The 21,586-nt window shown below is 36.1% G+C and overlaps 3 protein-coding genes and 1 non-coding gene across 9 annotated transcripts in view; 1 reads left to right on the forward strand and 3 right to left on the reverse strand.

Annotated features, from left to right (window-relative positions):
* Positions 1-2,144: 2,144 nt before the first annotated feature.
* On the forward strand, positions 2,145-8,662 carry LOC778737 (homeobox protein 10). Its single transcript, XM_018811111.2, has 7 exons — positions 2,145-3,008; positions 4,499-4,572; positions 5,560-5,717; positions 6,304-6,433; positions 6,671-6,776; positions 7,576-7,738; positions 8,250-8,662. The coding sequence occupies exons 1-7, from the start codon at positions 2,336-2,338 to the stop codon at positions 8,386-8,388; spliced, it is 1,443 nt and encodes a 480-aa protein (XP_018666656.1). The 5' UTR covers positions 2,145-2,335; the 3' UTR covers positions 8,389-8,662.
* Positions 8,663-8,858: 196 nt separating this feature from the next.
* Positions 8,859-13,597, reverse strand: LOC100181932 (protein FAM187B-like). 4 transcript variants are annotated; one of them, XM_026838023.1, is made up of 8 exons: positions 13,247-13,597; positions 12,743-12,864; positions 12,231-12,349; positions 11,831-11,913; positions 11,416-11,561; positions 10,941-11,172; positions 10,207-10,333; positions 8,859-9,116 (listed from the first exon to the last, which is right to left on the reverse strand). In XM_026838023.1, the coding sequence occupies exons 1-8, from the start codon at positions 13,411-13,413 to the stop codon at positions 9,051-9,053; spliced, it is 1,062 nt and encodes a 353-aa protein (XP_026693824.1). In that variant the 5' UTR covers positions 13,414-13,597; the 3' UTR covers positions 8,859-9,050. The 4 variants fall into 4 exon arrangements, with proteins under 4 accessions (XP_026693824.1, XP_018666723.1, XP_018666721.1 ...); XM_018811178.2 differs by having other exon boundaries at positions 8,859-9,185; XM_018811176.2 differs by having other exon boundaries at positions 8,859-9,414.
* Positions 13,598-13,719: 122 nt separating this feature from the next.
* The window catches only part of LOC100184304 (collagen alpha-1(I) chain), a 34,987-nt gene continuing 27,120 nt past the window's right edge, over positions 13,720-21,586 (reverse strand). For all 3 annotated transcript variants that reach the window (XM_026837504.1, XM_018817773.2, XM_026837500.1), the window contains exons 40-61: positions 21,388-21,441; positions 21,112-21,165; positions 20,961-21,014; positions 20,461-20,568; positions 20,072-20,179; positions 19,699-19,752; positions 19,064-19,117; positions 18,951-19,004; positions 18,459-18,509; positions 18,337-18,390; positions 18,227-18,280; positions 17,836-17,997; positions 17,733-17,783; positions 17,590-17,679; positions 17,250-17,303; positions 17,163-17,192; positions 16,675-16,725; positions 16,468-16,618; positions 16,092-16,198; positions 15,481-15,630; positions 14,922-15,074; positions 13,720-14,692 (exon numbers count right to left, since the gene is read on the reverse strand). In XM_026837504.1, coding sequence (XP_026693305.1) covers positions 14,549-14,692; positions 14,922-15,074; positions 15,481-15,630; positions 16,092-16,198; positions 16,468-16,618; positions 16,675-16,725; positions 17,163-17,192; positions 17,250-17,303; positions 17,590-17,679; positions 17,733-17,783; positions 17,836-17,997; positions 18,227-18,280; positions 18,337-18,390; positions 18,459-18,509; positions 18,951-19,004; positions 19,064-19,117; positions 19,699-19,752; positions 20,072-20,179; positions 20,461-20,568; positions 20,961-21,014; positions 21,112-21,165; positions 21,388-21,441 — 1,842 coding nt within the window. In that variant the 3' untranslated portion in view covers positions 13,720-14,548. The remainder of the gene's footprint in view (positions 14,693-14,921; positions 15,075-15,480; positions 15,631-16,091; positions 16,199-16,467; positions 16,619-16,674; positions 16,726-17,162; positions 17,193-17,249; positions 17,304-17,589; positions 17,680-17,732; positions 17,784-17,835; positions 17,998-18,226; positions 18,281-18,336; positions 18,391-18,458; positions 18,510-18,950; positions 19,005-19,063; positions 19,118-19,698; positions 19,753-20,071; positions 20,180-20,460; positions 20,569-20,960; positions 21,015-21,111; positions 21,166-21,387; positions 21,442-21,586) is intronic.
* Positions 19,366-19,422, reverse strand: mir4067 (microRNA 4067). Its single transcript, NR_034460.1, has one exon. It is a non-coding gene; the product is annotated as a microRNA 4067 (primary transcript).

Genomic DNA, 21,586 nt, shown 5'->3' on the forward strand with positions numbered 1-21,586 from the left:
ATTGTGTTTAAGATAGAAGTTTATGAAATAATGTTTAATTTTTAATGCTAAATTTTCGACTTTGTTAAACCGAAATTTACAAAAACAAATTGTCTATAAAGATGTGCAACGCGACCGAACTTTTCCAAGCAGTTAGATGACAACGTGACGTGACAGTATATTGCGCTTAACGTGCAATTATGGTACATATATGACGTACATATATTGCACTATAGTTATATAGATTGTTCTGAGAAAAACTATAGGGTCGCATTTTACAAATTAACGATCGGAGTGATGCAATGGTTTCACTATATGCAACAAAGATAATAAACCGCAATGTCCACCAGCGGCCCGGCTACAGGATCCAAAGTACCCACGTGATTTTAAAATCACTTCAGAAATTGCTGAATAAAATAAAAAACAAAATATGGCCAACTGAATCTATAGATTTTTAAAAAGCATGGGGTTTGAGGGATGAAATGGCAAATCAGAGGGAAATTGTTTGTTCGCAAAAGCTTGTTTGTCAGCAGATCGATGTCTTAATTATGCGGGGCATTGCAACAGTGGGACGAGTTCCAAGATAACAATTAAGTCTAACCATTTACATACTACGCTATGCGAGCGTAATAAGCTGGCGTTATGCGTCTATCATCACAGCAATTAAATCAGCCACCGACAATATGAGGCTACAGAAATTGGCAAGCAGTTAAAGCCGTTAACCTAATCCTGTCCATCATAAGACATCAAAGTATAGACAAGGGAGGGTATATAGTAATGGTTTTAATAAGGGACTTGTTTTGTTAAAGTAACGGGAAGGGAGAAGGTTATCATCTCTTACAGCAATTCTGGTTGAGGATGAATCAAACCACAATGCAAATCAATAAATATCTAAACTAGCAAGTCAATCCAACAAAGAACCAGTGCAAACCATAAACATGAAAGTGCTATAATTAATTCAAATAAAGCTCAGATTTTATGAGTTTTTAACCTGGTACGGAAATATAATAAACATTTTTTCCATGAACTACAGTGGTCTTATGCCAGTGATTGCACATAAACTTAGAGGTATACCACAAACCTCTGGTCGATATATCGCTCACACAAAAGAGCGCAAATAAACAATGTCGGTTATTATTTATCATGTCCTACGATCTCATTGTATCTCAACTCGTACTCCGTAGCGAGCTGTGTCACTCATCAATTAAAATCATAAACGATCCTCTGATGCTGGTTTAACGCAGCGGCAAAAACTTTTGTTCTCGGGGTCTGTTTCGCGTCAAAACGTAGCGAATATCGGTGGGCAGCTGATGGTGCGGGGGCGGCACTTGAAAGGATTTCTTTTCATCCAATCTTAGTTCAAAAGTAAAACCTTCCGGATAATACATTTCGCCTTCAAAGCGTGAAGGGTACATGCCTGGTTATACAACAGCGGCCAAAGGCGTATACGTGTTACATATTGGCTGTATAACGAAAATCTACAAGCGAATTATACGAACAAGTTACCACCCCGATAGAGCATTAAAATTTAAAGTATCCTACCAGCGGTGAGGTAACGACTTAATATTATGAAGTTAAGATTAAAATATTCCGAGAAGGTCGTTGAGTCACAGCGACGCTCGTTCTTTGGAGCATTTTCCCATCAAACAGATCACGCCAAGAGGCGAAGGTTCGCCAACCTCGCGCAGTACAAGTCTATTCCCGTTGGGCTGTCTCACACTTCAATACAAATCCATTAACGCGCCAACGTCACATTGTGATGCGGTCCTGCCGATCCAGCGGCGTTTGGAAAAGTTGCATCAAATATTAACTCCACTTACGCAACGGAGGCGTGAGAATAAGGACAGGAATGTGATCTTACGACAACATTAAAGGAGACTCGAACCTCCGCGTTGCAGTGGCTCAGTGAAGGCAATGGTGAAGGGTTGGATCAGCAGCGTAAATTATGAGTTTTAAAGCAACATCGGTACTAAAGTGACCGAACAGAAATAAAGTAGCTGATATCATATTTAAGTTCAAGTTAGTATATACAAGCAACACGAGATGAACATGTGAACGGATAAGTAAACTGAAACAACATAGAGCAGATTGTATTAATATCGTAGTTATAGAACAGGTTACATGTGTTTCGGCGTAACCAATATTTTAAAATAGGAATATGTTTATCTCGCGTGGGGACAAAATATTTCACACAACTAAGCGATTATAATTAAGTTATCACGCTGTAAACGACGTCCAGTTACCTATTCTAAGATATAAGTGTTTTTTAAAGATGTAATGCATTATTTAACCGAGTAATTGTACACATTGTTACACCTTACTGTTGGGATGGTTATATATATGTACACAAATACTAATGTTTGTTGCAGGGTGTAGATACTTTACAAGCAATGGTGGTTTAGTAAGAACGGTGCTTATAGCAGATAAGAAGGAATTGCCAACTTGCATTTGGGTTATGACAGAACATTCAACAGCAAGAAGTTTCACTGTGAGCTGTTTACTCAACTTGGCCGACGAAAAAGCGACTTACGCTCCGGGATTGAATTGTAAATGGCCGGCGATGGAAACTGAAAGTCCCGATCTTACGTGCTCAGAAACTAACGGTGAAAACACTGCTGTATTTCGACCGAGCTGCGATATAGCAAAGGATTCGAGTGCTGAAAATACGGATCATTACACCCCGAGGGTTCATTCTAGTTTTCCTATGCACCAATCCCAAACTGAAACATTGCCCCAATGTGTACGAGCAAAGCAGCACAGCTGGGGAACGGAAACAAAAGCGCATGATCGCGGGAACTGGAACCCTGCTTTCCCGTCATGTGCTTACGCGAGGCCTGAGTACACTGAACATTGTACCCCGTGCACGGACGATCCTACGGAACTATCCATGGCTTGCGAGAATCCTAAACCTGAAGTCAAGCGGTTGGAAAGACTGGACAAGGCTTGCGAGCAGGCGCGGGAAAATTCAATCAACACAACTGAAGAGAGAAGCAGTTGGCATGATCCACATACATCAAGTTTACATACAGGTGAGAGGAGTATTCTCCTGCATTGACTGTATACTTAACATATAACAGGGCGTATAAACCCCTTGTTGACTGTAAAGTCAATACCAAGAGGTATGGCAGCAAGACTTTGGTTCTATGACATGAGTTGTGGATTGGATCCTGACGAACGATATCAAACTGGTCATATGAGCGACAAGCAGCTTGGGTGTTGGGGTAAACGAGCTAATTCTGGCATAAACCCGAAGTTTTCGACAGTGACCTTATCCATATAGAATTGAGTAAAAACGATCTTTAGTTACAATTAATTCGATGATACAATTGAAAGGTAGCAATATATGGCAAATTAACTACAAAACTTCTTTAACGAAATCTTTCAGTTTAAACTTTGTCTTTGATAAAATCTACGTCTCGTCCACGGCTGTAAATTAAGAGACTTTCGGGAACACTAATAGAAAATATCCATTATGGTAAAAAATATAGATATAGTTAATATTGAATCTCCGTTTGGACCTCATGTTACATTCTAGACTTATAGGCCAAGGTTGAACGGTCACTGAGGGGCCACTAATGGTTTAATCAAATTAACATTTCATATAAATATAACTTTCAATGTCAGCAAGGGTTAAGTATGCGACAAATTAGGTGTTTAAATTATGCAATAAATAAATGACCAACGGCGAATGCATAACTAAATAACACAAATATGTATTACTGTGGAAGTGCGGGGGGAGAAAGTACCGTTAGGCATAATATATCATTTTTCTAAACGTATTTTAACAATTAACAACGATCTTATGTGAGCATACGTTTATATAATTCTGTAAATATTCGTTGTTCACTATCACTACTGAATGAGCGAATAAAGGAAAATAAAAACATAAAAACAAGTTTTATCCTAACCTATTACACGAAGTTTCGAAATATATAACAGCTTTCTAAAGTTACATCGAAATCACAAAGCAAAGTTGGCCCATAGATGGATCGATCCATATAGATTGTAGAGGTAATTAACAAAATGGCGGCCCGTATGTGTATTGCAACCTCGCTCAAGTTATGTGACAGGCGCAAGACGGAACTATTGTTAAAACTATTATCATATAACCCTACGCTTACAAGGATAAAACATACAAAGATTTTTTATTAAAAAACTAGAAATTTTGGTCCAGAACAATTTTTATTAATTTAAGAATAACGTTCTGTGAGTGAGCTAATGTACATTCTGTATACGTAACTATTGGTTTAAGATGTGATTAAGAGTGTAGGAATACAACTATAATATAGACTAAAGAAAACTGTTTGAAGTAAAAATTTAATATATTAAGCTGAAATTGCATAAATTTAGAGGCAACGCAAATACAGAACTTCAGAGTTAAACTAATTCATAACCAGTTTTTATTATGGTTTTTCTTTATAACGTTATCGAAATGCAATAAGCAAGCAATAATAAGGGCTATATTGAGCAAATATTTTAATTAAACTTGTATTTTAATATCATCTGATTTAACTTATAGAGTCGGCATCTCATGAGAGCTCGCCACCTTCAAATGGAAGTCCCTCTGCTGTCAAAGACACCACGGAATCTAAGGTTAGACCAGGCAACGTTATATCATGGCCTGTACACTGACGTACGTGTTTTATACTTGATGAAACTTTAATATCAAGCTCACTGTGTGTAAGGATTCTAATACACCATATGGTGGCAGCAACATATATTAATTTTTGGGGGGTTATACCGTTACGGTTTAATTTTATGATTCTTTGTTATGCTAACTGTATGAGCATTTATTTATTATTATAACCTATGTTTCTAGTAACATATTAGGACCCGGTTACACGCATAAGTTACAAATATGATTTGTGATTCGAACAATGTTTTATAATTGTAAAGTAAACTGATCGTCTGATTTCGGTTACAATAGTAACGTGGGGAGTAAGATGATACCGCGTTAGCACATAATATTATATATTTCCCAAACGCGTTTTTCAACAATTAACAGCGCTCGTTTACAGTTCTAGGCATACGGTATTATGTTTCTCTGTAAATGTTTTTTTTTACACTACCAACTAAAACGATAAAAATTCAAAATATACAATCTCACCCCAACTTAGTATATGCAGCTATCATATACATAGCCAAAATATGAATCGTATAGTCCAAGTTTTTAAATGTATAGTATACGTAAACAAAACACCAGAGTTACATATAACAGCGAATTTCGCTAGTACTTTTACACGCCAATGTACCCAGAAACAAATGTTAAATAACATCAGGATCGGTTTCAGCATAGACACTCTAATAGAGTATCTATGGTTTCAGAACTCGAAATCATAAAAAGTCTAATATATTTAACCAATTTCTTCGCTGTAAGTTACTTCGTTTTAGCCAACTTTAAATGAAAACAAATGGTTTTTGTATTTGTAGGCAACGTTTTAATAAAAACAACTAATTTATTAATTGTTGTTTTCGAATATTTGAAACATGTTTCGAAGTAAGCAGCCGCGTAATGGTTGGTTCCTAAAAGCGCCCGCTATTTTTCTGTGAATTCTAGATAACGTGTATATATATATTTAGGCATGTCCCGACTATGACGTATTACCATATCAAAATATGACGAACAACAACAAAGGCGATCATGACGTTTTCAATCCCTTTATGACGTCACACGGCCACCACACCGATGACGCAAGCGGACATGGGGGAGTCTCGGTTCCGAGGAAAAAACAAAGACGGTCAGTCAACAAAATATACCTTGTTGAATAAACACATATATAGTAGGGTGGGGGAAGATGGGACACCTTTGACACATTATAACCAAATATCCTGATCGTATTTTAAACAATTAACAACGGTCTATGGAAGCCGCGAGGATAAAGTTTTATAAAAAATCGTTGAATGTTTGTTGACTGCAAAATTGGAGAAGAAAATACATTGAAAAGGTGTCCCATCTTCCCCCACCCCATTATACAGGTTATTCGAACTTGGAAACATTTGTTTGCGAAAACGCTATTTTTTGTTTAACTAAATAAAAAGAATAGCTTTGATGAAAAGAGATATACAATATTATGTTTAATACTTTTGGTATGCTGAACACTTAAAAACAACTTGCTCAAAACTCGAAAATTTGAGTGGATTTACCAACTAAATATATTATACTTAGTAAAAGAAAATATATTATACTACATATTATACTTAGTAAAGAAAAAAACGACATAACATTTTAACTTAACATGAAATAATATAATACCAATGGAACTTTTGGAGAAATCATGAAGTACGTTTTTATAAATGGCTGTGAACCATTTATTTTTAAAGCAGGACACGCACGACCTTTAACAGCGGACAGCTGGCAGCTCTGGAGCGAGTTTTTGAACGAACACATTATCCTGACGCGTTTGTGAGAGAGGAACTTGCGCGACGGGTCGGGCTGAGTGAGGCCAGGGTTCAGGTGCGTAAACTTCAAAGCTAACTTATCCGCACGAAGCAGTTACTTTTATTATAAGAATTGTTGCACATGGCGAATTCCACTCAATAAAAAGTTATTTTGACGAAATCCTAAGAAATTTTAAAGTTTATACGAAAAGTTGTAGAAAGTATGAATTCAAATGATAAAGGGTTACTATTTGGCGGACTATAAAAGAATTTTTATTGTTTTGTATATTTTTCATCGTGTTTTAAATTTTAGGTTTGGTTCCAAAATCGAAGAGCAAAGTTTCGACGAGCAGAACGCTCACTTCTGACGTCACGCATGGCGATGCGTCATCCATTACATCATCATGTGACGTCACAAGGTAATATCTTTGATATGTCGAGTTTGAAGAGATAAGAAACAACACCGGGAAAGGGTTGTGTTTTATGGCGGTGGTACACGATCTGGTTTAAGGGAAACCATTTTTAAATTCAGTTTAATCTAGTGCCCAAAGCTTGTGTTTGAATAGTAATACTTCAATTTTTAAAAGAGAATCTTAAACTTGACAAAAGGGAATGCTAGAAATAACGTGCTATATTGTCTTAGAATAGATTCATAAAGCACGTTTTTTCTGGCCAGTTTTAATACAAACATAACATTGTACGGGTTGTGTCCTTACGCACACTTTTCTTCCAATTAGAACTTTAATATGTTTAATTAAATGTTATTTATTTAATTTTGAAATTGTATCGTCTGTAGGGTGTAACGGTCACGCCTTTTATCCAAAACATTATTTCTTTCTTTTTTATCAACAAGCGTGTTTTAACAACTGTTGTTTTACCGTTACTACCCGTCTTTTCGCTTTTTATCAACTCTCTTGTTCTTCGTTATCGTGACCGAAGAGACGAAATAAATTTCATTCATTCATTCATTCATTCATTCATTCATTCATTCATCCCATATGTATGATACAATTGCCTTCACTTTCAAACGTGTCGAATTTAAACTGAAACCATGTTTAGGTATGTTAGTTACATTTTGTTCATCCAGACAAATATTAACATTTTATGTGTTATATCCAAACAAGCAATCCAGAAGGGTCTACACACTGAGATAACTTTAGGATGCGACACCCAAGATTGACAGTCTTGATTTAAATTACCATGTTTCTTCTTCGCCAGATAACTCGGCGTGTTTGTCTTCGTCAGTTTGCAGAACTCAACCAATCCTTCCATCCATCAGCGACAACATGCTGACCAGACACAACTCGTTGCTGGCCCAAGGTTCGAATCCCCTGTGCGACCCTCAAATACCAATGGTGCCTCCAAACCACTTTTTCCAATGGTGGGTAATGGGTATAATGTCTAGTTTGTTGGAACACGGGTTTTCGTTTAACGCGGAAGTCCCCCATCAAGATTGAATCGGGCAGACGTTCTTGGCGGCGAATCTGAGTTATGAATCCCACGCGGGAATCCATGTTTGATATTGAGACGAAATCGAAATTTGAAATTTCGTCCAATTTGTAAGGTGTTTGAATCGCTTATTGTAGCTGACCCTAGAGACTACAATTGACTGAGTCGTCTGAAATGTGCGGCAGATTTAGTTTAACCAGATGAAGCACATAATAAATCTAACCCATGTGTTAAAATTGAATTTAAAATACCTTAAATTAGATATTTGTTAAACCTAAATTACAGACTACAATGCGCAGTCCTAACAACCTTTGTCCGTTGTTAAACACATTTTTAACCATTTTATATTTGTTACTTTACAGTTTACATTAAGTCTTAAACACATGTGTATTGTATTATGACATTAACATGCTACTGTACATAACTTTGTTTCTGTTTACTAGGTCGGCACCACCAATGAAACCATTTCCATGTTCCGGTGGCCAACCTGTTGTTAACGTCGAACACGGAAATTACGTAGGAGATACTTTCTCCCAACTTAAGATGCAAGGTATGACGTTTCAAAGAGGATTCTTACAATGAATAATACAACAGAAGTGTTTGTGACGCGTATAAAGATTCGTAGCTGCCTATTGAATCATCTCAGAACGTACATTCATGGGTGTAGTTGATGCCTTATTATTATTTTTTCAGTTAGTTCCGCTTTTAAAAATTGTGTTTGTTTTCTGAAAGTTCACGTAGCCTTGCGATTTCTGTGTACCTTTTGGGTAACTCTGTTTTGTCTATTTTATTTTGCCTATTTACCGTCTGTATTACTCGCTGCTAGTTCATGAATAAAGTCGCCAAGTCAGCTGCATATATCTTTGTTTAAGATTTTCTAAATATTGTGTGCTTTATTGCTTTTATTGTTAGATACGCGACGTAAATTAAGTTAGATACGCGAGGTAAAATATTACACACTCTATAATTACGTTCCTTGAACAAATAGCCTTGTTTAAGTCGCCATTTTAATTGTTAAGGTTTAAGTATTACACATATAGAGTACGTTGGGGTAAGATGGATCATGTTTTTATTTTCGTTTATTGTCTCATAATATTGTAGTAGAATGTTTACAGAATTATATATACGTATCCTCACGATTGTAAAACAGCCTTGTTAAAATACGATTATGGAATATACATATTTACGTGCTAACGATATATCCACATTTTTACCCAACAATAGTATTACCGCCATATTGGAGTTTATGATCTAATCCAAATTAATGGCGTGTAATTTTTCGGGAGAAATCCGTGTGGTGTATCGGAGATCTTTAAATGATAATTTATTCATAATTCAAGTAAATCTTGCGAGTTTAATTAAATGAGACGCGAGATCGTCTGAAACAAAACGAAACATATTGAATTTATCAAGCAAAATTTACTCAATAACGCCAAGCCCACTGGGCTGATTGTTCAACGTTGTGACTGCTTTATTAAATCACTGCCGAGCTTGGTAAAGAAGAGTCTTTTTGCGCTCACATATACTGATGCGCTCAGGTTATATTAGGTACAACAGGCAGCGCCAGGCGGTGTGAGCGGGTATTGTGTTGTTGCATGCGTTCCGGGACTGCGGACAGATAGTGGGGTCAAAAGTCCGCCTTGATAGCTATTCATTAGAGGCAATGAAGCAATAAATTATGAACACGGCATCAAACCGGGTATGGGGCCTCTCGGGACGCCCAACGCTCCCTTGCCGCCGCTATCTAAGTATAGCGGCCTATCGGATATCTTTCCATTAAGCAATTAAACCCCGCGCGTCGAGCCATGAGATCACAAGCAAGAGCGGCTGAGATCGGCTTTGACCGAGCGGTCGCGAGCCCATTAGGCGGCCTTGGTGCGCGGGAAAGCCGGCGCAGCTCTGAGCACACCGGTCCCAGCGGTGGTTAGCGCAGTAACCGCGCTAAGCAATAAACAGCGGGCGTGAGGTTGCAGTTTCGCCACTTTCTCGGGTCGTGGCCGGGTGACGACCCCAGGCGCACCCGCAGAGAACTTAGGCAGCAGAGCTGAGTTTAATTACGCGACGTTAAGCGCCCGACGCCCGAAAGTTCTGCCAAGAGCCGATCGCGGTTAACTTCAACGACAGTCATCTGTTCAGTGAATATCAAGATGCTTAATATACGCAGGCACTGCGGTTAAATACGTGCGTATACGGCTGAGTTATGAATATCAAAGGATGCGTATATTGACAACACAATTAACACAACTATAGCTACAACAACTAGTAACCTTAACATAAAGACGCTGTACAATAAAACGTCACTGCTGATAATGAAACATAACTTCACAAATTTAAACTAGTTTCGTCTGCAAATGACCTGAGTAAACTGTAAAATGTCAATAAAATCAAAAAGACAGTTACCTGGATAGCACTCGTTATCGCCATCCAGCGGATGTGGTCAATGAAACTAGCGACGTCGATAGTGGGCAGTGGAGAGACGACAAGTTGAAAAATAATCCTTCGCTTTCTGTCCGTTGTGCAAGCAAATCTAACAAGAAACACAAAGGAGTAAATAAATTAAATACGAAAACATAACTCAATAGAATAGTAGCCAAGTTTCTGAAAAGCAACGAAAAATTACTCGTAATTATGTATCCCATAACTTATCATAAAGCGTTTCTAAAATTCAGACAATAGTTATAACATTTGATCTGTAAACCGATAAACCTATTCGATTGTCGTTCCTTCATGTTTCTGTACTTACATATTGCTCGCATCTTAGCTACTGTAACTGAAGAGACAAATAAAGTTATGTATTTATATAAATGTTTAAAAACAAAAATATACGTGGTTAGGTCAAAATGGATCTAAGTATTAGGTCCGCATCGGAATAAAACAAAATGTTTTTATGTAAAAATATTTCGTCAGACCCTAATCGTTTAATAGCCAGTGCGCCATCGCCATTTTGTTTGTATAATTAAAAAATGTATTATCACAACTTCACAAGTCTATAAATGAGGTTTACCAGTTGTTGAAAACTCAATTATGAAATATGGGATAATATGTACTAAAGGTATTCACTTTGCCCCACAGTAGTATAACACTGTTTACAATTTAAACCAGACTAACCAAACGCAACGTTTAATTTAAACTACCTTACTGTTCCACCGCTTGGCATGTGGATGTTATTGAAAAAAAATCTGTTGTCTTTGGACACGTATCTCGACTTTGATGCTACGTAACCGAAGCTGACGTCATTACGTTTCACTGTGACGTCATTGTGTTCCCAACGAACCGCGTCACGGACACTTGCGTTTTGTCGGCAAGTGAACTTCACGCTCGCTCCATTTTTCACTAGAATTCGTTGCTCACGAACGAACATGGGAGCTGAAAAGATCAATATTATAAACATAGCATATATTTACATCATACTTTTAAAGTTCATTTTGGTAACATTAAATTATAACACATGCGGTGTAAAAATACACCAACTGTGTGTATAAAAAGACACCCATGTTGTAACTCGACGGCGACCTGTAACTTGAAGGTTGAGGTATATATGTATATATGTACAAGGCATGTCCGCATGTGAAAGGAATTTAGTACATCATTTTCATGACATAAACTCACGTTGTTTATCAGAACATTGGTCGTAACAGACTCCAACAACAATCTCTTCAGGTCTGCTCTTCGCTAGTGTCCGCATCATAATCGGAACTTCGCGAGAATTACAATGAGCAGAACCTTCATCCCATGTGACGTAACAAAATCCAAATCTGATAACGCAATTTTTTTTTCTGTGTAGTTTAACAACAGTTCTAAACTCAAGCCTTTGGTTAAGGAGTGTTCAGCCATTTGGTTTAAAAAATTTGATAGTCATACCTAGTAACAAGCAAACTAGGTTGGGGTGGTCATTTTTATTACATTTTATAAATTATAAACGGGTGATGCCCAAAGCCAGCAGGCATGCTATGGGAGGATAGGACATAATGCCATAGGCCCATAGGGATTATTTGGGACATGGTTGTTTTGTACAATTACAAACCTTCTTCGCTCGCCACTCCCAGCGCAACCATCACAATTTGTCCAAGGACTCCATCTTAAGCCAATAGTCTTGTCTCGTATTGTCTAAAAATGGAAGAAAACATTTCAATGTCATACTCACAAAACAAAATTTGTCAACTCGCAAACAGTACTAAGGCAAAAAAGTTAGCGCGCCTGCCTCTAGACGTTACGGGTTTGATGCTGTAGGTTGCGACTTGACACGTATGTTTGTCTTTTGGAAAAGATACTTAACGGTACCAACCCAGTGGTCTTTTTTTGGGTTGTCTAAATTATGACTCGCATATAGTTTTACTTCTGCAGTGCACCGTTTTATATAACCCCACTGTGTAGCTTATGTGTGAAACAAAAGTACGTGAAATGAACAACTATACAACACTTACAGTGTTTTTCCATGGAGTTTGTCCTCTTGCTGTTAAAATATACTGCATGGTGTCCACTGATCGTACACTAATACGCCATGATGCAAGCACTCTGCCGTTTAAAACGCAATCATACCGACCTGGAACAAAACGTACGTTAGTATAGCGCTATAAACACAAACTTAGCACTCACAGTTAACACCGTCTTATTAAGTAATGAAAAAAGCTTTAAATAAAGTCTAGCAATAAACCCGTTTTAAATATAAAAACCCAGTTGTTACTAAACCATGAATTGTCCAAATTGACAATCATATAAACACCATGATGCATAAAATAACATACATGGTAACTCGTAAGGGGCACGAGGAGTATATAGACTAGAACCCCGTGTTATAAACTCTGTTCTGATCGCGCTAGGATAAACCACGTAGAGATAAACATGTGTCAAATTGAATATATAGACTATAATAACCAATATCAGGGTAATTGTGTAGCCTGTGGGTATTTTATGCATGTCAAATTTTATGGTTTACCTGCATCGAGTAGTGCCAGCGGAGATACATATAAACTAGAGATGGTATCATCGCCTGTAACTTCTACTGTACTGAACGTGTGGTTGTTTATGAAGTATTCACGTATAATTTTCCCTTTGTAACTGTAATGATTGCATTCATATGAACGTAACAATCAACTGCAATAGGTTCATTATGTTGTCATATATATAATCTTTCGGCGTGGGTAGCTGAAACAGAACTGTGCCGGTAGTTCGCGTTCTCATACTAAATGAAGGATACAGATTTAAAGAACAATGCTAGAGCATTGGTAAGTGTGTGTTGTATATATGTATTTTACTACTATATATTATACGTTTTGTAAGGTGATAAGTACATAAAGCGTATTTAGCGTAAACAGTTGTATATATCACATACATCTCGCAACGTGCAAAGTTTAACAGTTATAATATACGTCGCCTATGCTACGTGTTAAATCACTTTAATACAGTAATAATAACTGTCAAATATTTCTGTTCAAATTACCTTCTAAAGTTCCATTGCGCAATTGAGTTGTTTACCTTTGGAATCAGGTATTGTAACTTCAGTTCTTCATCCGTAAAGTAATCTAGCATAGTTACATTCATTCCAACTGCCAGTCGGGGGCAGCCTATAGCTGCCATTATTAGCATTAGCTTACAAGCCAATAACATTGCGATAAATTTTCACTCCAGCTCCTAAACTTACCACGCTTGCTCATTATTACTTGCGCAATCCGTTTTTTTACTATGACGTCACAGATGGCAATTGTTTACGAACAGTCTTCATTGACTGAACAATAACCGCGGCTGGTCTCTAGTCAGCCGCCATTTTGAATATTTGTTGGCATGATATTTTGCCGTGTTTTTTTAATGAGTTATTTAGTTACTAATCAAACTAAATTTATTGTAAAGTCAATTTAAACCTAAAACTACAGTCTGTCTATAACCTTCCAGTTTTAAATGTTATATGAACAAACGTAGCATAATTCTGTGTATTTTACAACAATAGTTAATGTGCATTTAAAGTTATTTGCAGTAAAGTATATAATTATGCTGTATGAAGGTAGGCGGACCAAAACATGAGGCAATAATTGTGAAATAAAATAATCAGGAACGTTAGAACACTTAATGGGTCTGCATGACCCAAATGGTTGTGCATTTTGATATAGCATGCAGTGGTACAATGTATAATGATGCATATGCATGCATAGGAATCTTGTGGTACAACTACGGCAGTATCTATTCAGTTTGTGAACTGATTTATGCTGTGGAGTGTCTGTTAAGTGCAAATTTCAAGGTAGCTTGTACACATACATGTTTCGGCGCTGTAAAAGAAACAAGACTGCAATGTGGTGTACAAGTTTTCTGATGCGGGGTGTTTCGCTGATACCGCAGTACGAGTAAATCCAATTGAAGTTATGACATATTGCGCTCGTGTTCACACAGTGTGTTGCTTAATATTTTACTAATTATAAGATGACCTATAACATAATTTGAAATCAATCTAAGTGAACTATAGAATCTGCACAGTGAGTTAAGGGAGAGACTCAAATAGTTTCTGCCAAGTTGTTGGCTTTTAAAACACGAAGAGAAAGCCAGTAAGAGCACATAGCAGGCATGCAGTTATTGCGCAAGTATTTGCAGGGGCTGCAGTTTGAATTGGTTACATTTTGTGAATCCATTTTGAGGCTAAAGCAAAGTTCCATTGTCTGTTTGCCTTTCTTTTACATCACCAGCAGATCACGCTCTTCTAATCCATGACGTACATAGCTTCTCTTTATTCATATTCTCAATCTGCTTCTACACATCATAGATAACAGACAGGCCCAATATTCAACCCAAACTTGCTGAACTTTTTCACGTTTGCAACCGAGAAGTCACGAACAGGTAGCATTGATAGATCGTTTGTCCGGATCGTAAATTCTGTCTCTGCCTCTTCCATGGTTTTAAACTAATCAAATATAAAACATTAGAAATAAAAACTTGGGTGTGTAAATGCATTAGTAAACATGTATATATTTTATGTGTTAGTTAAAATTGTACCGAGATAATTCGTCAGCACTACTTTTGGATTCGTATGCTTCTGTTGTGGTAATGCCTAACTGCTATGTATTACACAGGTCTACACTGGTTTAATGGTCAGTCAATCAAACATTAGTTGTCTTTTTTTAGTGTCTTACTTGGCATCCATCATTGCTTATATAATATGAAGCTTCCCCATCCAACAGCTTATGCACGCTTCCATCATCTCCTCTGTACTTTAATGAGCTTGTGTAGCTGTTGTATTGTGTGTCATAGGCAGCCACAACACCCATGCACTTGAACTTGAATTTCTGTATATTTAAAATGCATCTTTATTAAATTTTAAATGTGACTGGGATTTGGGAGCAATGCCCCAATGGTCAGGCACTTGGAACCACATGATACTGTATTCAATGCTCAATATGGATAGTTGGAAGTGTTCTTAACCAACTGGTCACTAATGATTTATAGCACCATGGGTGTTGTGGTAATGAGCTAACTTTGGCTTAAATTTCATGTCCCATTACACGCCACGGCCAGCCACACTAATGGAGGTTACCCATGTAAAATAGAATAAAAGTATACCTAATCACATCCAGACCAAGTCATGTTGTAATAATATTTCACATGCATTTTATTAATTTACAACAGTTTCTGGATCTAGTTTAAAACATTTAGGGCAGTGGCACTTTATATGGAAATATATATTATTTATACCTGAACAGCAAATTTGCTGAAATACCGAAGTATTTTTAATTGCACTTTGCCTGCTGAGTAGTTGATCATATGCCCTCCTTTATATCTTCTCCACCACAAATATTTTCTTCGGTAATATTTGATTCTAGTAGTCCACCGTTGAAATGGAAGCTAGAAGTCAATCAGTTCAATTAAGTTTTAATACTGCTATATAAGGTATGATTGGTATTCTACTTTTATTAGCTCACTTGGATAATATACTGCAGTAATAAATAGTTTAATGTAAAAATGTCATAATAATTCTCATCCATTCATGTTGATTTACAAAAGATGTGCACATTCTATCTTAATCAGTTTAGATGTGGCATGTGATTTACACAATAGAAATATGATTTACACAAACTCAAGTTTTTGAACTTTGTTGAAACATCAGCAAAAGCTTTATTATCCCAAGGGTTGGACTATCATACAGGTAGAGTTGAATGATGGATTTCCCATAAAATAATCAAGTGGTGGGGACAATGATAGCTGTTATAATACGGATGTTCTGTTTTAATAAACCTAATGCTCGATTACAAGTTACTATGTATGTAACTACATATATGACTTCAATATCTAACATATCCTTTCACCTGATCTCGTGTTGGAGTCACACAAGTAGAACCACCAGCAGTAAAGTTACAAAACACTTTAATTGCATCTGCAGGGCAGCCTTCATTTGGATCAATGTAGTAGTAACCTAGGGAAAAGGTAATTCAATGCATTATACAAAAAAGTCTCTATGCCATCAAAAAACCTAATAGTTTTACGATTCTTTGCTTTACAAACTTTAAGTATACAAGTTCTTTTATGCATTGAGATTTTACATTTGCAATGGTTGCACGGATTTCACATAAGTTCGAATTTACTAATCTTCCTATCCCAAAAGTGAAATACTGAAGAAATATTTTGAAACATATCATTAAAAATTAAACCTAATATTCTTCCTTGCTTGGGGTCACTACTTACCATCTGGTAGTTTTGGATGTGATATCAATAGGTCTCTGCAGGTCCTTGCTGGGTAATATGGAGATCCAAGTGGAGAGGCAAGTAACAACAGGACAGTGGTGTAAATGTCAAACATATTGCTGGAAAGATGTTCAAATGCGCCGTTTCCTTGCTGTATATTAAACATTGTTAGCAGAGTATGTAAGAACGTAGCTACACCCGACTTACAAGATCATAGTGCAGAAGAGTTTCTTGAGATAGTTTATCTGTTGTATTTTTCTGTAAACAATATATGTGGTAAGTCTTATCATAAACATGATAGCCAATATGTAACATAGACTTTCATTTTATATGTGTTAATTTAAAAAAAAAACATTGGGGGAGTTGTAAAAAATTGTTTGATGAGCCTATAATATATCAAATTTAGCAATATATCTGTACAATATTCTACAAACACACAAATGAACTAATGTCTTAAATTCTTTATTATCTAAAATAAGCTTGACCTAAAGTACTTCAGTAGAAACAGAATTGGCTTAAAAATAGAAATGTCATCTTTAGAAACCGGCTTAAATACATTATATATATTATTGTTATACCACTTCACTATTTAAAATGGTATACCACTTCCAAATTTAGAACAATAAAAGCCTCATGTTTTTCTCTGTAGAACGCTCCATCAAGTTTAATAAAAAAATAAAAGTCTTTTAACTTACCACCCCTTCAAAAGATGGACCAACAACACCCTAGAAATGCAAGTTCAATATTAGCTATATTTAAGCATAAATAAATTTGTGTCTTACCATTGGCCCTGGTATGCCTCTTTTGCTAGGAAAACCTTTTGGGCCGATTGCTCCCTGTAATTTATAACTATGAATAAATACTCTGGGCCTATTATAATTTGTATTTGTACACTTAATTTCAAAGCTACAATCCAAATGGGTTTTTTAAATGAAATTTTAAAACAAGTTACAGAAAAAAAATGTTTGTGTATAAATATCCAGAAATCTACTGGTGGCATACTGGCATGAGGTGTATGAAACAGAAAATTTGTATTTTAACTTCTGAAATTGCTTTTATTTGAGCATAAATAAGTTACATTCATTCAATTATTACACTTTTAAATTTTCAATATGGAAATACCTGTGTTCCTTTTATTCCTTTCAATCCAACTGGCCCAATTACTCCAATGCTTCCATTCTTTCCTTGTACACCCACAGCTCCTATATAACCCTGTAACAATTATTACATTAACACTTAGCTTTTGATTCAAACAGTACACCAACCTTTTCACCCTTTGGCCCTTTTATGCCAATCGGTCCACGTTTTCCTTTGCCCTGTATAACCAATGGAGTTTAACACAACATTAACTTTTTAATGAAATCTTACCTTTAGTCCAAGTTCTCCTTTTGGTCCAATACCACCCTTCTGTCCATGCAACCCAGGTAAACCCTTAAGACCTCTTATACCCTTTTCACCTTGAAGACCAGGTATTCCTGGAGGTCCAGGTTCTCCTATTGCACCATCTATACCAGCATGACCAGGCACACCCTACGTAGGAACAAAAATAATACAAGTTACTATGTGTGTAACTTTGTGAGTAAAATAAGCGTGCATGAGGTGTATGGAACAGAACACCCATTTTTGAACAACTTTTAATATCCACCAAGTGATAATAAATAAGTAACATTTACTCATACTTAATTTAATCAGAACTTCAAACTTAATTCTGCTTCATATTTTTTTTATCGTATTTTTGATCAAGTTGATCCTATCTTACCTTTATACCCCGATCTCCTTGCAATCCAGTTGTTCCATTAACTCCTGGCTTGCCCTGCATAACCAAACACCATTAACTACACTATGCCATGAATACCACAAACTACTTACCATTGGTCCAATCATTCCAGGTTGTCCCTTGTCTCCCATCTCTCCCTTTTCACCCTAAAAAGTATCTTTTATATTTTTCTGTTCAATCCACATAAATATATGACATATAGGAAATCGGTTACCATCATGCCTTTAATGCTTTGTCCAGGCTTTCCATCTTTACCAGTCTTGCCCTGGTGAAATATATTTTCAAAACAAATTATGTAATAATACATTGGTAACTAACTTCCTTTTATTTGTCTCTTCGATTATGGTAGCGAAGATTTAGAAATATTTTAAACGAAAAGAGAGGATATAGCGAATAATGTGAATATTTTTATCCTCAAATTCTAAGGCAACGACAGTCGTTTTAACAAAGGTGTTCTGTTTCATACATCTGGTGCCTACGTACAGTTTACCACATATGTAATGTTTTGTATAATTATGTTTAATTTTGTAAGTAAATTTGTGAATGAAGCAGTAGCCAATATTTATTCACACATGTATTACACAAATGTAATATTCAAGCAGTGCCATATGAATATTATTAGAGCTGCAACAAGCTTTGATGGGGTTAAAACCATGTACAAGATGTTTCATAACATTAAGAAACTCAAATATAAGTATGTACTTACTTGTGGCCCTGTTAAACCCATAGCTCCCTTTGAACCTTTGCTACCAGCTTCTCCCTGTGTTGCAACATACATGTTATGTTCCCCATATATTCAGCACATAAACTATTACTTACCATTATGCCTTTAGAACCTTGAACACCAGATAAGCCTGGTTGGCCTGTTTCCCCCTAGTTTAGTAAAAAAACATAGTAAAAAGTTAAAAACAAATATTAAACAATAGATCTTTATATAAAAAATTATAATAAGTATTGATTAAAATAAAATTTTAAACAAGTTGTAATATATATGGGTTATAATTATATGAGGATAGAATAATAGCATGCTAAAAAGGGGTCGAAAAATACAACATCCTGTTGTAATATGTATAGGATCTGAATATTTAGGGATAAACATGATGCCAGTAACCATTCAAATATAAGGAACGTATGAAACGCTGAAGTTAAGTCAACCAACGGCTCATTTCCGTTCCTTGTCTCCGAATTGATTAGAAAACTTTAATGCTATAGTACTCGCACATTAAAAATAATTATATTGTGTCATAAACTGTATATAAAATTATATTTTTTATCCAAGCCATTTTGTATCCAAGGAGTTATGATTGTATTTCATTAGTAATTATGCTTTCCCTTAGTTTATATGCTTAATGTATTAAATAAGGTATCATACTTGCAGAAGCTGATTTACAAAGCACATATAATATGCCTAAGAGCAACAATATAAGTATAAGGTTTATCAGTCAACCTCTTACCTTGACTCCTGGTAATCCTCTTTCCCCTTGCTCACCCTTTGCACCCGTTGAACCCTGTATAGGCAGGTACAGTTACTCCAATATTCTCCAAGTTATGAATGTTAAATAAACACAAATTTCTAATGCAAATTACAGATGTAAACTAAGTTGTTTCGATCTGAACATAACAGGACATATACATGAAACAATTGTCTTCATTTTTAAACACTTAGGTTTAAAAAATTTAATCCATCTTTAGTGATGTTGGAAGTTAAAATGATCGCTGTAAAGGTAAATAGTAACTAAAAGCTCATACAACAGGATTTCTGAACTACAGTAAACAACTTGCAAGATTTTAGCTTTCTAATTGCGTTATTTTAGTAGAAGAATTTACCTGGGCACCAGGTTGGCCACTGGTTCCCTTTTGTCCAGATTTCCCAAGCACACCTTTACTTCCTGTTAGACCAACTTCACCTTGGTCTCCCTTCTTACCTTTTGTACCCTTGACATAAATGAATGAATGTTAATTATATGTCTGTGTGGCAAGGCAACAACAGTTGTATTAAACAGACTGGTTGATTGGGTATTACTGCATTAGTCACCATTGCTGCTGCATAATGACCACAAAGCTGTATAATGACCTACATGGTCACTTGTAAGGGGCGCAAGATGTGGAAAACAGAACACTCATATTATACGACTGTCACTGCCCCGCCTCTTGAGGATAAAACAAATTTCAGTAATTCATTTACAATACAGAAAATTGCATTTAAACAGACTTACTTCTTGTCCTGAAACTCCCTTTGAACCAACTAAACCTTTAAACCCCAAATAACCTTTCTTTCCAGTGCTTCCTTTTTCACCTTGCTTGCCAGGAATTCCCGGCCTACCCTGTAATGTATGTGAAGAAATATTTAAATAAACATGTGCATTATTTTTAAACTTGCAGCTAATGCAAGATATTCCAATATCTCTATTAAACAAAGCCTATCATTTACTATGTAATAGGGTGGTTGTTTATTTCAAGGCAGCAAGACAGTATCTTTCAATGTTGATTTAACAGTTAACATTCTTAATTTACACATGTTGATAATCCCTCCATTTAATGTTGTTTTATTATTCTTCGTTTAATTTTTTTTTTAACTTACAACATTAAGAATAAAAATTAAAAACATTGTAAAAAAAGTTATAAAAGTTTCTAGTTCTTATATCCAATGCCTGATTTATTATTATTCACTTAACCGTCTTCTTTGTCACTTAATTGCCTACCAAGTGTTACTTACCCTTGCACCAGGCGGTCCTGGCGTTCCAATTGGCCCTTCTGTGCCACCTACATTCTGAAGGAAAATGTTTTTAACAAGAGAAATCAAAATGCAACAAATTTAAAACTAAATGTAACCAACAACATTAAATCATTTTTTGTCACAGTCTTACTTTTGGTCCCCTTTTCCCCTTCTTTCCTTTTATTCCAGGCACACCAGGTCTACCCTGCAATCAAACATTAGATTTACTTTGTGTACTGAATGAATAATCCATCATCAACAAAGTAACATACATGGTAACTCGTAAACTGGCACGGGGTGTTAAACCCGTGTGATAACGACTGTCGTTTTCCAGCCACACGAGGGTAAAATAAGTTACATTCATTCATCCAGTGTATGAAAGGGCACTACACAATAACGCATCTTATAATATAGCAGAGGCACTCACCTGACTACCTCTTTCTCCAGGAAAGCCCAAGTCACCTTTTTCACCTCTTGATCCCTGATAATAGATATTAATACATACAGAACATTTAAAAATAACCAAATTTGGGGGTTCTGCTATAACTTTATTGTTTTTTTATATAGTTTGTGCAGGTTTAAAGTGAATACGGTTGTCTTTACTTACAGTTGTACTGTACACTTAA

Source organism: Ciona intestinalis, chromosome 1 (assembly GCF_000224145.3).
Source record: "Ciona intestinalis chromosome 1, KH, whole genome shotgun sequence".
NCBI lineage: Eukaryota > Metazoa > Chordata > Ascidiacea > Phlebobranchia > Cionidae > Ciona > Ciona intestinalis.

Coding starts and splice junctions, on each gene's coding strand:
- LOC778737 (XM_018811111.2), top strand. CDS start 2,336: ATGTTTGTTGCAGGGTGTAGATACTTTACAAGCAATGGTGGTTTAGTA. Junction 3,009..4,498: donor TACATCAAGTTTACATACAG/GTGAGAGGAGTA, acceptor TTTAACTTATAG/AGTCGGCATCTCATGAGAGC. Junction 5,718..6,303: donor CCGAGGAAAAAACAAAGACG/GTCAGTCAACAA, acceptor TTTTTAAAGCAG/GACACGCACGACCTTTAACA.
- LOC100181932 (XM_002120001.4), bottom strand. CDS start 13,413: ATGTTATTGGCTTGTAAGCTAATGCTAATAATGGCAGCTATAGGCTGC. Junction 12,865..13,246: donor GCGCAATGGAACTTTAGAAG/GTAATTTGAACA, acceptor CAATCATTACAG/TTACAAAGGGAAAATTATAC. Junction 11,914..12,230: donor AAACTCCATGGAAAAACACT/GTAAGTGTTGTA, acceptor TTCCATTTTTAG/ACAATACGAGACAAGACTAT.